Source organism: Salvelinus sp. IW2-2015, linkage group LG6.1, assembly GCF_002910315.2.
Source record: "Salvelinus sp. IW2-2015 linkage group LG6.1, ASM291031v2, whole genome shotgun sequence".
Lineage (NCBI taxonomy): Eukaryota > Metazoa > Chordata > Actinopteri > Salmoniformes > Salmonidae > Salvelinus > Salvelinus sp. IW2-2015.
Window position 1 is genome coordinate 15,306,001 of NC_036845.1, and position 19,012 is coordinate 15,325,012.

The 19,012-nt window shown below is 42.5% G+C and overlaps 1 protein-coding gene across 1 annotated transcript in view; it reads left to right on the forward strand.

The window, feature by feature from the left end:
* The first annotated feature begins 591 nt into the window (after positions 1-591).
* Positions 592-19,012, forward strand: part of LOC111965189 (B-cell receptor CD22-like) — a 32,266-nt gene continuing 13,845 nt past the window's right edge. The window contains exons 1-11 of the mRNA XM_023989220.2: positions 592-693; positions 5,392-5,441; positions 6,230-6,565; positions 6,782-7,093; positions 7,192-7,452; positions 7,540-7,803; positions 9,847-10,110; positions 11,885-12,145; positions 12,262-12,525; positions 12,628-12,891; positions 13,001-13,270. Of these exons, the coding sequence (XP_023844988.1) occupies positions 5,396-5,441; positions 6,230-6,565; positions 6,782-7,093; positions 7,192-7,452; positions 7,540-7,803; positions 9,847-10,110; positions 11,885-12,145; positions 12,262-12,525; positions 12,628-12,891; positions 13,001-13,270 (2,542 nt within the window). The 5' untranslated portion in view covers positions 592-693; positions 5,392-5,395. The remainder of the gene's footprint in view (positions 694-5,391; positions 5,442-6,229; positions 6,566-6,781; positions 7,094-7,191; positions 7,453-7,539; positions 7,804-9,846; positions 10,111-11,884; positions 12,146-12,261; positions 12,526-12,627; positions 12,892-13,000; positions 13,271-19,012) is intronic.

A 19,012-nucleotide genomic window follows, 5' to 3' on the forward strand; every position in this document is an offset into this window, starting at 1 on the left:
TAAATCCTGATAAATCAGAAATTAGTGCACTAAGCCTTTATTACTCCTGTATGAGCGGACAAAAATAGTTGTCAGCAGCGCGGGTAGAACGAAATCTCTCAGCAGTAAGATAGGAGGTTATCTTTCCAAGTTAAGCCAGAAAGGACAACCAAACAAATATTCATAAAAGTACGATAGATGTTCTCAATACATAGGGAACCCGCAAAATAATTGATGCTTTCAAAAATATTAGTTTTTGATAGCATGATAGATGGATTGGTCAAGTTGACCAATGTTGCTATTTCAGACAAAATATGACTTAATTTCCGATGTAAATACCATTACACAATGCTTTTGATCCATTTTGATGTGATTTTTATAGAATTTCACAATTTTCTACCGTCAAAGCCTAATGTTGCATTTTTGCTGATTCCAGAAATTCTTTCGACAAACGAAATATATATATATATTTTTTTTTCATAATCAGAGGCCTATTACAAGTATTTCTGAAGGTATTTCTAATAATTTTTGTTTCCTAATTTGGATCTATGCTTGGGTCTCGCAGGGTTAAAGATTTATAATACATACAGCTTTGAAAGTTCCTCATTTTCCAAAGACACAGTCAGTCAGACACAGTTGCAGTTGAATAGGACATACATACACAACGCACTTCTTATTTGATCCTCCCTACTACTCTATCTGTTGGCAAAAAAGGTAAGGTTGTTTCATAATGTCATAATAAATGTATAGGAGTGAACACTTATTTACTGATCAAAATAGCTACAGTATTATTGATTATACTCGGTAACACTTTACATTATGGTGCCCTTAACACTCAAATATATATATTTTGGTAATTGATTGGAACATTTTACTGTGTGGTTATTCCTGTAAGTACACAGTGTAATAAGTATAGTAATCACTCATTGTTACACTGTGCTTGCCCTGTACTTACAGCAGTAACCCTAACCCTTACCCTAACCCTAAGTACAGGGTAAGTCCAGTGTAACAACGAGTAACTACAATACTTGTTACACTACCGGAACAATTACACAGCAATAAAGGCACTGGAATGTAAAATGTAACCGTTAAAGAGGAATTTACAGTGTGTTAGCACCATCGAATCTTATTACAATCTGTGCATATACACCCTCGGGAAGAATATGATGCATTTGTTTACATTTTGTGACAAGCAAGCGTAAAGATGTTCATGTTTTCATCCATTCATAGAATGTTTGGAAATGACGTAGAGTCAGGTATTTGTAAAAATTCTATATTTATACGAGTGGGAAAGTGGGCGTGCGTTTGGGCAATTAATAGACACTTCATTAAATAAAAACACTGGACACAGACCGCTGCGCCATAACCAATCAGAGCTATACGGGCGTGTGCCATTCACTTTGATATTGCACTGCACTGGACTGTGTGTTTACAGGCAGCAGCACAGCACGACTTTGGTTAGATCGTTGTTTTGAAAGCAGTAGCACACAGCAGTAGTCACAAAAGAAACCTGAATGGTTTTCTGCAAATATATAAATACCACAGGAGTCTTACTTTTGGGAACTTTACAGTCCTATTGATCAATCTGCCAACAGGTACGCTCTTAGAAAAAAAGGTGTTAAGTAGAACCATACAGGGTTCTTTGGTTTGTCCCCGTAGGGGAACCCTTTTTGGTGCTGGCTAGAACCCTTTGCAGACGGATCTAGAACCCTCTATATAGGGTTCTTCAAAGAAACCACTGTATATGGTTCTACCTGGAACCCTCTATGAAGGGTCCTGCTGAGAACCCTGTTATCTTCTACCGAGAACCATTCTATCCCTCTATGAATGGTTCACCAGTCTTATTAGCCTGTAAAATGTTATTATTTYTGACAATTTATTGCATATATCATAAGGCCTTTCTTTGAGGGCCTAGCTATACCCAAACACAGTGGTGTTAGGAATCTCCTGGTTTACAAGCCACATTAGGCCTGCAAGTCATAATATGCTGGCTTGCAAAGGGATGTGTAATTCCTATTGGAATCCAGCCAAAGTAAGGCTATCCATCAAGTGGAATTTCTAATCACCCGCAACCTGCATTCAGAATGACTAACAGGGTAGGGAATACTCAGACCACKTCAATCATCTAAACTGGAACAACCATCTCAGTAACGGGTGCAATAAATCCAGTAGAGTTTAGAAAACACTATGTTACTTACCTTTGTGTGGCATAAAATGTATCAACCAATCAATGTACATGCAAAAACACAGAAATTACAGTTAAACAAACAATTCTGAAAATTTCCCTGCAAATAGAACATGCTGGGAAATTGTATARATGGTTCTATGTAGAACCCTTCTTGCCGTCCAAAGAATCCTTCTTGCCTTCCAATTAATCATCAAACAACCCTTACTTTCAAAAACGGTTTCTATAATTTTCTATGTTCTAGGTAGAACCCTTTGCCTTACAAAGAACCCTTGTCTTCRGAAAACGGTTCTACTGATCAAAATGGTTCTTGGTAGAACCCTATCCCTCCGCAAACAACCCTTTTGGAATCCCGGAACGTCACAGATGTTCACCCAAAGTTGCCAGGACGTTGTGTCATGGTCCCCTGGAGGTTTTGTCTAGTTCCCGGTTTGTTCKGGAGATATCCCCAAAGATTATAGGATGTTTTTAGAAGATTCTGTCATTGTCTCCTGGATATTTTTGTTTAGTTCCCGGCTTGTTCCGGGGACATCACCTGATGGTCGCAAAGACCTGATGGTCTCCCCCCCCCCCACAAAAAATGTTCTACCCATTTTCATAACCACTTCTTACTGTTGCCAAGCCCATCAAAGCCCTGATTGGTGAACCACTGATCCATTCACAGCTCTTTGTCTGTTGGCAATGTTAGGGATACTCCCACACAGTGCTTGCAGCATACAGTGTTTTCAATTTACATACATTACACACTTTGACATACATGAATACATTGTGTGTTTATTTACAGTAATTATTGATCAACCTTTACTGATCTGAACTCACGCCCTCTTGGTTCATGGCATTCCGATTTTTCCGATCTTTCATGGCATTCCGATCTTTCGGCAACGCTACCATGCAGACATGACTGATATTTTTGTTTAGTGACTGATTTCACCTGTATTCCTACACTTAGTACTTCAAAGTAAATCTCAGCTCTGTTAAAAATACACTGAAGGAAAACTATTATATTCATCATAGTGATTCAGGAGCAAAATTAAAACATAATAATACCAACATTAGAAAACCCCCAAATTGCTGAAATAAGTACATTAAATCAATGATGACAGAATAGTCAGATTAACTATTTTGCTAAGTTTATTTATCTAACCTTTATTTAACTAGACAAGTCAGTTAAGAACAAATTGTTATTTACAATGACGGCCTACCCCGGCCAAACCCTAACCCAGATGATGCTGGGCAAATTGTGCGCTGCCCTATGGGACTCCCAATCACGGCCGGTTGTGATACCGCCTGGAATTAAACCAGGGTCTGTAGTGACGCCTCTAGCACTGAGTGCCTTAGACCGCTGCGCCACTCGGGAGCAGAGATTTATTTATAGGTAATGAATATGTAGGAGACTTCTGAGCATTCTACAGACTTTGTGGGGCAGCAGAAAGATCAGCAACTGCAAATCCAGAGGTTATGAGTTCAAATCTCATGGTCCAGTTTCACATTTTTTTTATCTGGATCAGAATGATCCGGATTCTGTAATCCGCTTTTTTGCAATCCAGGATCAGATTGACTGGCTGTTTTTGAGCTGTTTTTTTCTGTGAATTGAATAGATTTAAATGTTACAATTGGGTTTTTCAAAATTGAAATGTTTTATTCTGATCCTCCAGATAGGGATCAGGATTTGGTAATCCAATCTSACCTTTAATCAGGATTAAATGTTGTTTTTGCATTTTTCAAAACTCAAAGGTGGTGATTAGGATAGTTTTGAGGCCGAAAATCAGGACTACCTTGATCCCATTCTAATCCAGATTCATCAATTTGAAAAACTGGCCCCTGATGACTGGTAAAGCTAATGTCTTGAGAACATTTTACAAACGTCCTAACATGGTCCTCAATGACGTCCTGGTAACTTGCAGGGAACTCAGCAGCACAGAGGAGGTCGTTCACTACCTTTACCAAGGCAGTTTCAGTGCTATGCATAGGCCAGAAGGCCAACTSGAGGGGTTCGAAAGTTCATGAGAGGCCCTGTGTTGTTGGATTTGTGATGCTACCACCCACTCAAGCACTTTGCATTCATTAGCCTCATACAAATCATCCTGATCTCGCGAGCTCACATTCTGTTTCGCTACACGGACCCGAATGTGAGCTCACGAGATCACAATGGTTTGTACGAGGCTATATGATTTGGGCCAATGTGTCGTATGGAGGTTACTACAGTTCCACTGTGATGCCTGGAAGTTTTGGAMTTCTAACCCCTGTTCGTTTTTTTACATTGACATCTGTCAAATCAAGTTCCAWTTCCTGTAGTACACAATCAGCTCKTTTGTTGAGGGAGAGGTTGTTGTCCTGGCACCACACTGCCAGGTCTCTGATCCCCTACCTAATATGCTTTCTTGTTGTCGTTGGTGATCAGCCCCCCCCCCTGTTGTGTCGTCAGTAAACTTAATGATGGTGTTGGAGTTGTGCGCAGTCACGAGTCGTGGGSGATTAGGGTGTACAGGAGAGGACTAAGCATGCACCCCTGAGGTGCCCATGTGTTGAGGGTCAGCATGGTGGATGTGTTGTCGCCTACCCTCACCACCTAGGGGTGGCCCGTCAGGAAGTCCAGGATCCAGTTACAGAMGGAGGTGTTCAGTTCCAGGGTCCTGAGCTTAGTGATGAGCRTGGAGGGCACTATGGTGTTGAACGCTGAGCTGTAGTCAATGAAGCGTATTCTCGCATAGGTGTTCTTCTTGTCCAGGTTGGAGAGGGCAGTGTGGAGTGCAATAGAGATTGCGTCATCTGTGGATCTGTATGCGAATTGGAGATGGTTCAGGGTGTCTGGGATGATGTTGTTGATGTGAGCCATGACCAGCCTTTCAAAGCATTTCATGGCTACAGAAATGAATGCRACAAGGCGATAGTGACTTAGACAGGTTACTTGAAGAGAGCAGGCAAGAAGAGTGTCAGGTGTCCGACCCCATAGCAACCACCTGATTCTGGCAACCTAGCTGTGGCCTGGTCACAGAGGTCACTGGGAGTTTGGGCAGACAGTTTATGACCCCCTAGTCTCTCTGGCAGCGTCAGGGGATGGGTGGAGCAAGTCTCACAGGCAGGGGGAATCCGTAACAGGTCTACCTCTATACCATGAATAAATGCCACACAGTGGATGTTGACTGTAAAAAAAGAAATCCATAATTTCACATGCAGAGGTAATACAAGCTAATAACTGTGTTATTCCTTCTGCTCCTCCCTGACAGAGACATGGCTGGCGCTTTAAGATTCCTCCTCAGTGGCTGTCTGCTGCAAGGTGGGTGGCTGTGGGAGTTGGGATCACTGGCCAAGATCAGGGGTGAAAGTAATGGGGTACGGTCCAGTATGGCGTCCAGGCAAAATAAATAMTGGAGGTACGCCGTACCGGTAGAACATGAGCCTATCACAATAATAAACAAAAAATATCATAAAAAGTAGGCTATTACACTATTATTTATCATTATCGCATGTCAGAGGCATGAAACATTTGTGAATTTACTTGAAAACGTGTGGTACAGCCTACGCTCCAAAATGTGGTGTGGTTCGAGTGGATGAAGGTGCTCGGGTATAGCCTAGTAAAGGAGTCATTTGAAGTGTTTCAGATGATGAAATCAGATGAAAACATCATGACTGGTTGTGTTTATGACATAAATAAAGGTAATACATTTTAAATGACAAATCTTTACGACTTGGCCCACAGAGATCCTATTGAATTAACATGGATTCTAGAACAAATTCTATGATTAGGCCCATGTTAATGCACACATAAGAGGTCCTGTACCGGGAAGAAATGAAACCTTCTTTCCCCCCTGGCTAAGATGATATGTGCAGCAGCAATGTGTGGTAATAATAATTAATTAGTTCTTGATACACACTCACACCCTAACAAATGTCCAATGTTGATCGTAAATATAAAAATTCAAATAAAGTGTCACCCAGRTGGAAAAATGGATTTACAGAGAAAGCTGGTGCTGAAATACAGTACATCTAAAATGCTGTCTTTGTTGAATTGAATGAGTCACATCGAACTCTATAAAGACTTGTGCTGTTGTGTGTGTCTTTTAGGTGTTCTCTGTGCAGATTGGACAGCCTTGATGCCTCAGAGTATAAAGGCTCTGAAGGGATCATGTGTGCGCATTCCTTGCTCATTTACACTTGGTCCCTTGAAGTCAGTGGACTATAATCCCTGCCTAAAAACGCACTCATGTAATGCCATTTGGACGAGAGGTGGAACAGATATTACTAACATAGTAGGCTCCAGTCCATCTGGGAACTTGAACCAGAAAGACTGTACTACAATCCTGGACAACAAGCCTACTGGTGACACGTATTACTTCAGACTAGAATGTGGCAATTGTGTCAAGTTTAATTTTGGCACACCTGTTCAAATCAATATCGCAGGTAGGACACATAGCTATCCAATCAWACTGAATTATTGACCACACATGATTCTATACACTTTACCTCGACAAAACTACATGAAATTGTATTTAACGTATTTGTATGTTCTAGACTTTGTTTTCACATCTTATTGAACAATTGATTGATTATCATTGATAGTGGGTGTGTTTGTTCCTTATTGTTTCATTGAGCTAGTAACGTGTCTTTCTATTCTAGACACTCCCCCCACACCCACTCTAACCCCAGCTACAGTGGAAGTGAGGGAGGGGACCTCAGTGCGTTTGATCTGCTCTGCTGCAGACCCATGTCCCTCACTCCCTCCAACTCTGACATGGAGCCCCAGTCTGGGTCGAAGTGAGGAGGGACTACAGGAGAATCAGGATAAAACTCAAGTCAAGACCTCTTCTCTGACCTTCACTGCTTCATACCTCCGTCATGAACAGAAAATCTCCTGCACTGCTCTCTACAAACAACAAGATGGCAAGAATGTCAAGTCACCTGAAACTACTCTGACCGTTACGGTTCTATGTAAGATCATTTGGACTTTATTTCCACCTCATATTAGCACCAGTTGGTTGGTTTTATTTCAGTCAAACATGAATAACATTGTGTGCACTTTCTCTAAGTTTCTCCCAAGAACACCTCAGTGTCAGTCAGTCCCTCTGGTCCAGTGGTAGAGGGCAGCTCCATGGCTCTGACCTGCAGCAGCAATGCCAACCCAGCAGTGAGCTACACCTGGTACAGAGTCAATGGAGTTCAGGTGACAACAGTGGGGTCTAGCAGAATGCTAACTATCCAGGTGTCTGCAGACAACAGTCAGTTCTACTGTGAAGCCAGAAATGACCATGGAAGCCAGAACTCCTCTGTCATTCAACTAGATTTGCCATGTAAGTCCTTGCAATATCTCAGTAGCAATGGGTGCAATGGTGGCACCACTAAATTCACTTGTTTCAAACATTGTCCCTGTTTTTCAGATCCTCCCATGTATACCTCAGTGTTAGTCAGTCCCTCTGGTCCAGTGGTAGAGGGCAGCTCTGTGACTCTGACCTGCAGCAGCAATGCCAACCCAGCAGTGGGGAGCTACACCTGGTACAGAGTCAACGGAGTTCAGGTGACATCAATAGGAGATGGAGAGAAACATCAGACCCAGGTGTACACAGATCAAAGAAAGTTCTACTGTGAGGCCAGAAATGTCCATGGAACACAGAACTCATCCGTCTTTGAACTGGATGTAATGTGTAAGTATACAATGAAACTATAGATGGGCGCGAGTATTTGAGTACTCAGGTACTCGATTCAAGGTTTGTATTTGTTTACTGTAATCAAATGTAAGTACTCAAAGTGTACAAATGCAACTATTTAGCTGGTTAAATTGATAAGCACTGACATTTCAACTCTAAGATGTGTTTGATGTTTAGAGAATACAGTATGTCAAATGCAGTGAAAATATGTTCCGTTTGTTTTTCAGTTGTGTAAAGAATAACCAGCACAACCAGCACAACCAGTACAACTCACATTTATTTTTATGAGAGTACTCAAACACTGATATTTTTTCAAATGCCCATCCATATTAAATACAAGTATTGAAGATTTCTTTGCAATCACTTTGTATAGTTGAAGTCGGGAGTTTACATACACCTCAGCCAAATAGATTTAAACTCAGTTTTCACATTTCCTGACATTTAATCCTAGTAAAAATTCCCTGTCTTAGGGCAGTTAGGATCAACACTTTATTTTAAGAATGTGAAATGTTAGAATAATAGTAGAGAGAATGATTTATTTCAGCCTTCAATTCTTTCATCACATTCCCAGTGGGTCAGAAGTTTACATACACTCAATTAGTATTTGGATACATTGCCTTTAAATTGTTTAACTTGGGTCAAACGTTTCGGGTAGCCTTCCACAACCTTCCCACAATAAGTTGGGTGAATTTTGGCCCATTCCTCCTGACAGAGCTGGTGTAACTGAGTCGGGTTTGCAGGCCTCCTTGCTTGCACACGCTTTTTCATTTCTGCCCACAAATTTTCTATAGGATTCAGGTCAGGGCTTTGTGATGGCCACTCCAATACCTTGACTTTGTTGTCTTTAAGCCATTTTAAGCCAAGTATGCTTGGGGTCATTGTCCATTTGGAAGACCCATTTGCGACCAAGCTTTAACTTCCTGACTGATGTCTTGAGATGTTGCTTCAATATATCCACATAATGTTCCTGCCTCATGATGCCATCTATTTTGTGAAGTGCACCAGTCCCTCCTGCAGCCAAGCACCCCCACAACATGATGCTGCCACCCTGTGCTTCACGGTTGGGATGGTGTTCTTCGGCTTGCAAGCCTCCCCCTTTTTCTTCCAAACATAACGATGGTCATTATTATATTTTCGGTTCTTCAGACCAGAGGACATTTCTCCAAAAATTATGATCTTTGTCCCCATGTGCAGTTGCAAACCGTAGTCTGGCTTTTTATGGCGGTTTTGGAGCAGTGGCTTCTTCCTTGCTGAGCGGCCTTTCAGGTTATGTCGATATAGGACTCGTTTTACTGTGGATATTGATACTTTTGTACCTGTTTCCTCCAGCATCTTCACATGGTCCTTTGCTGTTGTTCTGGGATTGATTTGCACTTTTCTCACCAAAGTACCTTCATCTCTAGGAGACAGAACGCGTCTCCTTCCTGAGCGGTATGACGGCTGCGTGGTCCCATGGTGTTTATCCTTGCATACTATTGTTTGTACAGATAAACGTGGTACCTTCAGGCATTTGGAAATTGCTCCCAAGGATCAACCAGACTTGTGGAGGTCTACAATTTGTTTTCTGAGGTCTTGGATGATTTCTTTTGATTTTCCCATGATGTCAAGCAAAGAGGCACTGAGTTTGAAGGTAGGCCTTGAAATACACCCACAGGTACACCTCCAAATGACTCGAATGACTCATTGACTCAATTGACTCAATTAGCCTATCAGAATATTCTAAAGCCATGACATCATTTTCTGGAATTTTCCAAGCTGTTTAAAGGCACAGTCAACTTAGTGTATGTAAACTTCTGACCCACTGGAATTGTGATACAGTGAATTATAAGTTAAATAATCTGTTTGTAAACAATTGTTGGAAAAATTACTTGTGTCATGTACAAAGTAGATGTCTAACCGACTTGCCAAAACTATAGTTTGTTAACAAGAGATTTGTAGAGTGGTTGAAAAACGAGTTTTAATGACTCCAACCTAAGTGTATGTAAACTTCTGACTTCAACTGTATATATATATATACATATTCATATTTTTTTTCTTTAGACTCCCCAAAGAACACCTCAGTGTCAGTCAGTCCCTCTGGTTCAGTGATAGAGGGCAGCTCTGTGACTCTGACCTGCAACAGCAATGCCAACCCAGCAGTGAAGACCTACACCTGGTACACAATCAGGGGAGGTCGGGGGACACCAGTGAAGAATATGCCAGAGCTAACTGTCCAGGTGTTGACAGATAACAGCATGTTCTACTGTGAGGCCAAAAATGACCATGGAATCCAGAAATCATCTTTCTTTCAACTAGATATGATGTGTAAGTACACAATAAAATAAATGTGTATAATATTTTTGCGCTATACACACACAAATAATTGTTCTATATAGTGCCAAATAAGAGTTATTTGGCTTGTAACCATAGCAGATCCTTTTTTGGTGATATATATATATACACAAAAATAAGCTTCTATAAATAACCATGCTCATAAGGTTCTAAATGGAACCTCTGTGGTGATAAAAATAATAATTTCCTAAGGTTCTATAAAGAATCTTAAATAAAAGGTTCTGAAGAGCACTAAAACAGGGTTCCGCTATGGTAACAACCCTTTTGGGGGCTATATAGTACCCTTTATTCATGTTTTTTTTTATATAGAATCTTTATGGACAATAGTTTTATAAAGATACTTCCTCGGTCTCAAAGGTTCTTTYTAGATCTTTTTGAAGAACCATACAGGGTTCATTATTTTGTTTAACCATATTACATTGTTAAAGGTCCAATGCAGCCATTTTTACCTCAATATCATATAATTTCTGAGTAGCAATTAAGTACCTAACTGGGATTGTTTTAAATTCAAATTTGTCAAAAAGAAACAAAAATATCTTCTTAGCAGAACAATTTCTCTGTCACCAGGCAGGCCAAAATTCCATCCCACCAAAACAGACGGAAATTTCAGACCATCTTTTCAAACAGCTGTTACGTTAAAAGGGCGTTATCATAAGTTTTTACAATTTCACAGTATTATTCCAACCTCATGGTGTGGAAATATACACTGAGTGTACAAAACATTAAGAACACCTGCTCTTTCCATGACATAGACTGACCAGGTGATTCCAGGTGAAAGCCATGGTCCCGTATTGATGTCACTTGTTAAATCCACTTCAATCAGTGTAGATGAAGGGGAGGAGACAGTTTAAAGAAGGATTTTTAAGCCTTGAGACAATTGACACATGGATTGTGTATGTGCTTCATTCAAAGGGTGATTGGGCAAGACCAAATATTTTAGTGCCTTTGAACGGGGTATGGCAGTAGGTGCCAGGCGCACTGGTTTGTGTCAAGATCTGTAACCCGGCTGTGTTTTTCACGCTCAACAGTTTCCCGTGTGTATCAAGAATTGTCCACCAACCAAAGGACATCCAGCCATCTTGTCAGAACTGTGGGACGCTTTTGACACCTTGTAGAGTCCATGGCCCGACGAATTGAGGCTGTTCTGACGGCAAAAGGAGACGGGGACGGGGGGTGCAACTCAATATTAAGAAGGTGTTCCTAATGTTTGATATAAATCAGTTTATATGAAACACAGGAATACCTATTTTTGACAGCACTGGGCTTTTCAAGTTCTTTAGGTGTTATAACTGTGTTAATTGACAAGTTGAATCAGGTGTGCCAGCTCTAGAACAGCTGGAGACATCTGAGGTYAGAATTGTTCTCAGTCGAGTGAAGGCCATACAGGAGTATTTCACAAGACACTATGACTGACCATAGTCATAATGATGATGAAATAGCATAACACAAAAAGATAAGATAAACTGGAATGACACTCTCACTTGTGGTTGCACAAGAAGAGCTGTGAGCAAACCACATCCCTAAATATTTGAATGAGGCACCGCCCCTTACATTTAAATTATCACTAAGAGAGGAAATAACTCTTTTCGGATTTGCAAAGAATCAATGAAGAGCTCAAAGGCTTCTTTGGGCCATCACCCTTCCAAAATAACCCTGGAGGAACCCTATTTTCTAAGTGTGTCGCCAGTATCATAACACACACTATGTTTACTTTTTTCTTTCAGTAGCTGTTGTTTCTTTCCCACAGACCCTCCCAAGAGCACCTCAGTGTCAGTCAGTCCCTCTGATTCAGTGTTAGAGGGCAGCTCTGTGAGTCTGACCTGCAACAGTGACGCCAACCCAGCAGTGAGCTACACCTGGTACAGAGTCAATGGAGTTCAGGTGACATCAATAGGACATGGAGACAACCATCAGACCCAGGTGTACACAGATCACAGACAGTTTTACTGTGGTGCCACAAATGACCATGGCTCTAAGAACTCATCAGTCATTGAACTGGATGTATTGTGTAAGTATAATTCTGGAACTATTGTTTGTACTCAATTTTAGTTGTGAGGATAGCACCAAGTTTTACAAGTCTTTTTTTCCCCAGCCTTTTTACTGTTTTTACACCTGTCTCTTCAGATCCTCCCAAGAACACCTCAGTGTCAGTCAGTCCCTCTGGTTCAGTGGTAGAGGGCAGCTTTGTGACTCTGACCTGCAGCAGCAATGCCAACCCAGCAGTGAAAAACTACACCTGGTACAGAGTCAATGGAGGCCCAGGGACACAAATTGCTAATGAAAAAGAGTTAAAAACGGAAGCATCTATAGACAACCACCAGTTCTACTGTGAGGCCAGAAATGACCATGGGACAAAGAACTCATCAATCATTCTACTGAATGTGATATGTAAGTACAACATTAAAACATACTGGAACCTCAAGTAATAACTTATTAAACAAAAAAAAACAGGTAGAACATTTTACTTGCATATTTTTTGTTGTTTTTCAGACCCACCAAAGAACACCTCAGTGTCAGTCAGTCCCTCTAGTTCAGCAATAGAGGGCAGCTCTGTGACTCTGACCTGCAGCAGCAATGCCAACCCCCCAGTGGGGAGCTACACCTGGTACAGAGTCAATCGAGAACAGGTCACAGAATTGGGATCTAGCAGAATGCTAACTATCAAGGTACCAGCAGACAACAGCCAGTTCTATTGTGAGACCAGAAATCGTCTTGGATACCAGAACTCATCTGTCACTCAACTAGATGGGATGTGTAAGTGCAAAATAAAAACAAATGTACCCAATATTTTAGCACTATTGCTAGTGTCATAACACACTCTAAACTACCTGTTTCCATACAATATGCTTCTTCACTTCTTCAGATCCTCCCAAGAACACCTCATTGTCTGTCAGTCCCTCTGGTTCAGTGGTAGAGGGCAGCTCTGTGACTCTGACCTGCAGCAGCAATGCCAACCCAGCAGTGAAGACCTACACCTGGTACAGAGTCAATGGGAATGAGGGAGTCATTGTAGGATCTGGACAGAGCTTCACCTTCAATAAGATTGCTATCAATGATAGTGGGCGGTACTATTGCGAAGCAGAGAACAAGCATGGGGTGGACAACTCAACAACTACTAACATAGATGTGACATGTAAGTTGTTACACTTCCATATCCTGTGAACATACTTTAAAGGGGCAGTGCAGTCAAAAACATGATTTWWAAAAATGATATTTCCAAGCACTGAGGTCCTACTAACACTCTGAAATTGTGGAAACGATGCCCTTTTTGTGTAAGTGCTTAAAATTAAAAATTAAAATAAAATGCCTGGAATTTCAGCCTATTCAGGTGGGATGGAGTTTTTGGCCCACAGCATGTCATCACAATCTGATCTAATTATTCTGACCAATGACCAGTCATCTTTTATTTGTATACAGTATGTATCCTCCTACTTTAAAGTGGTAATGGGGTAGGATCTAGAGAGTCTGGACCAGTGGTTCCCAAACTTTTTCACTCAGGCCCCCTTCCAGCATTGGGAAATATCTCTTCCCCCGCGCGCACACAAAACGTCTATTTCTATGGGCACAAGCACTGTTCATGACACAAACTGTTCACACCCCTCTTGTTGATGGAGAGAGAATTTAGCAGGTTTAAAGCATATTTCCTGCAATTCTACACATTCTGTCATTGAGTGCAGAGAACATTTTGCAGTTTTAAAGCAACGTTTCTTGCAAGTCTATACATTTTGCCATGTCTAATGTGTATTCATGTGATATTTGAGCGTCACAAACATTACAACAAAATCTATGAGCTAAAAAACCTAGCTAAAAAAAACAGAAGCTGACATGGGCTACTTGATTTGGACATTTCTGACAAGTTACAAATAGCTCTCCAAGGAATGAAATGACTGACATGACAAGAAGAAAACTGATGGTTCACTACCAAATTCCGAAAATGCACCTTGTGCATTCTATTATTACAACTTCCAAGTGTAAGTTGAAAGCCGGACTGAGTTCCTTTAAACGCGTTCCATGACTTATGAAATATTATACAATGGGTGGGTCTAATCCTGAATGCTGATTGGTTAAAACCCCATTCCAGCCTGTGTCTATTCCATAAGTTACCACCAGCTAAATCTATTACCTTAAAATGCCTATTTACTCTGTTCCATCTGACTGCACAATCCACTGTCTCATCAACCCAGCCAGGCACTTTATAAACTTGATCCTCACTATAAAAAGCATATTCTCTCACATTTCTTTTAGACTAACATTTAGTTTTCAACAGAGGACATTTGTATAAACCTTGCTGTCTGTCTCTCTGACATTTGCAACATTGTTTCAATATTACAATTAAATCTCCAGATGTCCCATAGTAATGAACATGTCGGGATGAGACAGACAGGCAGGCAGCTTTTCTCAGCCAGTCAAAATCATGAATAACATCATTTTTATGGATATATAGAAAGAACTATCAATAGAAAACATGTAAAACAAAACAATGTGTAATTAGGTTGCTGTCTGTCCAGATTCCGTTTAATAGGATTGTGTTAGCTGTGTTGCTGGCTAGCTCCTCTGAACAAGTGTCCTGACGAGAGACCACATTTTCATTGCCAGGCGAAGTCGCGCCTCATTAGCTCATTGTTATGGATGTATCCAAATGATGTCACTAGAAAACAGCTTAAACAAATGCAAATGCYGCTACTTTGCTGTTATGCTGGTTACACTGTTTGKCGTGACTGTCAGTGAGCCGTATTTGGCTAGCTAGCAAGCAAGGGATAAGAACGTTGCCAGCCAATTATGGCAATGGAACATTTAGAACCAACGACTGGGTCGCATCCATAGATACAGAACAAAAAGACTGAACGACTGGGTTGCGTCTCTGGCAACCGAACCGATAGAACGAACYACCAGCCGGCTTGGATAGCAACCCTAGGTTTGTGTCGGGACTATGTCTTGTGGAAGGATGAAATAGTATTAATAAATTCATCYAAATAATGTTTTTAATTAAAATATGTAAATCATTATTTGAATATGTTGGTGTCCCATTGTATAAAAGTGWTAATGCCCTCGAATGCCGGTGTTTGGAGGATATATTGCTACAGTTTGCCTGCCTTCAACRTCGTCTCGGCCCTAACAACACCGTGCCAATATATCCTCCAAACACCGGCTTCTCTGGCATTATCACTTAATCGAACAACAGATATATGTCACGATCGTCGTCAAGGAAATGACCGGACCAAGGTGCAGCGTGGTAAGCGTACATTCTTTTATTTTTGAATGTCGCCAACAAAAACAATAAACAACAAAACGAACATGAAGCTCTGTAAGGCTATACATGCCACTAACAAAGACAACAACCCACAAATGAGAAAAGGAAAAAAGGCTGCCTAAGTCTGATTCCCAATCAGAGACAACGATAGACAGCTGTCCCTGATTGAGAATCATACCCGGCCAAAAACAAAGAACCAGAAAGCATAGACTTTCCCCCCCGAMTCACACCCTGARCAAACAAACATAGAGAATAAAAGGATCTCTACGGTCAGGGCGTGACAGTACCCCCCCAAAGGTGCGGACTCCGGCCGCAAACCTGACACTATAGGGGAGGGTCCGGGTGGCATCTATCTTCGCGCGGGCTCCGTGCGGGACGCAGACCCCGTTCCACCTCTGCTCCCCCCACTTTGGTGGCGCCTCTGGTGTGGACCCTCGTCGCCGACCCGGACTGGGGACCTCACGGCAGGCCCCGGACTTGGGACCCTCGCCGCAGGCCCCGGACTGGGGACCCTCTCCGCAGGCCCCGGACGGGGACCCTCGCTGCAGGCCCCGGACTGGGAACCCTCGCTGCAGGCCCCGACTGGTACCCTCTCTGCAGGCCCGTGGAGCAGGCACAGGACTCACCAGGCTGGGAGACCTACGGAGGCCTGGTTCTTGGAGCAGGCACAGGACTCACAGGCTAGGGGGACATACTGGAGGCCTGGTTCTTGGAGCAGGCACAGGACTCACCAGGCTGGGGAGACAGACTGGAGGCCTGGTTCTTGAGAGCAGGCACAGGTCGAACCGGGCTGTGGGGGAGCACTGGAGATCTGGTGCTTAAAGCTGGCACCACTCGTCCTGGCTGAATGCCCACTTTGGCCCGGCACGTGGCGGAGCGCAGGCACAGGACACACTGGGCTGTGAAAGCGCACCGGGACACAGTGCGCAGAGCCGGCGCAGGATGCCCTGGGCCAAAGAGCGCACCGGAGACCAGGACGCTGTGCTGGCACAATCCGTCCTGGCTGGATGCCCACTCTAGCACGACACATGCATAGAGCTGGCTCAGCGCGACCGGCTGTAACGCGCACTGGAGACACGTGCGCTTTACCGCATAACACGGTCCTGACCAGTACACGCTCCCTACCTGAGCTAGCTCCGCCAACCTCCCGTGTGCCCCCCCCCCCCCCCCGGTCTTCCTGCCAGCCGTGACCTGCTGTAACGCTGGCCCCTTTACTAGCTGCTTCCGCCTTCCTCGCTGCTTCCACCTGCTTCCACGGCAGGCGATCCTTCGGCGCAGGATCTCCTCCACGTCCAGGATCCCTTTCCTTCCAGAATGTCTTCCATTCCACTCTGTCTGTCCTCCCGGCCACGCGCTTGGTCCGTTTGGTTGGACAAAACAAAATAGAGAATAAAAGGATCTCTACGGTCAGGCGTGACAATATAACATTTCACTGCATAATTTGTTTTGTTTTTCAGATCCTCCAAAAAACAGCTCAGTGTCAGTCAGTCCCTCTGTTCAGCAATAGAGGGCAGCCTGTGACTCTGACTGCAGCAGCAATGCCAACCCACCAGTGGGAGCTACACCTGGTACAGAGTAAATCGGAGACAGGTCACGAAAGTGGGATCTAGCAGAATGCTAACTATCAAGGTACCAGCAGACAACACCAGTTCTATTGTGAGACCAGAAATCGTCTTGGATCCCAGAACTCATCTGTCACTCAACTAGATGGGATGTGTAAGTGCAAAATAAAAACAAATGTACCAATATTTTAGCACTATGGCTAGTGTCATAACACCACTCTAAACTACCTGTTTCCATACAATATGCTTCTTCACTTCTTCAGATCCTCCCAAGAACACCTCATTGTCTGTCAGTCCCTCTGGTTCAGTGGTAAGAGGCAGCTCTGTGACTCTGACCTGCAGCAGCAATGCCAACCCAGCAGTGAAGACCTACACCTGGTACAGAGTCAAGGGAATGAGGATCATTGTAGGATCTGGACAGAGCTTCACCTTCAATAAGATTGCTATCAATGATAGTGGGCGGTACTATTGCGAAGCAAGAGATAAGCATGGGGTGTACAACTCAACAACTACTAACATAATGTGACATGTAAGTTGTTACACTTCCATATCCTGTGAACATACTTTAAAGGGCAGTGCAGTCAAAAACATGTTCTGTTAAAAAATATGATATTTCCACGCACTCGGGTTAAAATAAACACTCTGAAATTGTGAAAATTTATGCCTTTTAGTGTAAGAGCAAAAATATATAAATATACACTACCGTTCAAAGTTTAGGCCACTTAGAAATGTCCTTGTTTTTGGGAGAAAAGCTACTTTTTTTGTCCATTAAATAACATCAAATTGATCGAAATACAGTCTAGACATTGTTAATGTTGTAAATGACTATTGTAGCTGAAACAACAAAAAAAAAAAATATCTACATAGGCGTACAGAGGTCCATTATCAGCAACCATCACTCCGTGTTCCAATGGCACTTGTGTTAGCCAATCCAAGTTTATAATTTTAAAAGGCTAATGATCATTAGAAAACCCTTTTGCAATCATGTTAGCACAGCTGAAAACAAGGACATTCTAAGTGACCCCAAACTTTATTGAACGGTAGTGTATATGTTTTGATTTCCACAGTTCAGGTGGGATGAGTTTTTGGCCCACAGCATGACATCACAATCTGATTGATTATTCACCAATGTCTAGTCATCTTTATTTGCATGTGTATCCTCCTACTTTTAAGTCTAGACCAGGGTTCCCAAACTTTTTCACTCAGGAGAACGCTACCTGCCCGAATGCATAGTGCTAACTGTAAAGTTTGGTGGAGGAGAATAAATGGTCTGGGCAGTTTTTCATGGTTCGGCTAGGCCCTTAGTTTCAGTGAATGGAAATCTTAATACTACAGAAAAAAATGACATTCTAGACGATTCTGTGCTTCCAACTTTGTGGAAACAGTTTGGGAAGGCCTTTCCTGTTTCATCATGACAATGCCCTGTGCACAAAGCGAGTCTATACAGAAATGGTTTGTCGAGATAGTGTGAAGAACTTGATTGGCCTGCCAATAGCTTGACCTCAAAACCATCGAACACCTTTGGGATCAATTGGAATGCCGAATGCGAGCCAGGCCTAATGCCCAACAGCAGTGCCCCACCTCACTAATACTCTTGTGGCTGAATAGAAAGCAATGTTTCCAACATTCTAGTGAACGCCTTCGCAGAGAGAGTGAAGGACTGCAAAGCTGCAAAGGGGGGGACCAACTCCATATTGATGCCCATGATTTTGGAATGAGATGTTCGAGGAAGCAGGTGTCCACTTGAGCCAGCTGGTTCAAGTGGGACTCTCCAGCTGAGGGAATAAGTTCACACATACCGATGTGCTAAATTCACACCTCAAAATTACTCACAGCAAACCAGCTTTGAGCTGAGCTCCACTGTAATCTGAGTCACTAGGAACTACTTAATGACGTCACACTGCATTGCTTAGCGAGTACTGTTTCCATCTGATTCAGTCACACCGAGCCTGATCTCAATACAGTTTTCTGTACCCAAAACTAGAATCTGTTATGAACGAAGATACAGTAAGTTTGTAGATGTGACCTTGGTCAAAAGTTCTAAAAGTATCTCTCTCTGGGT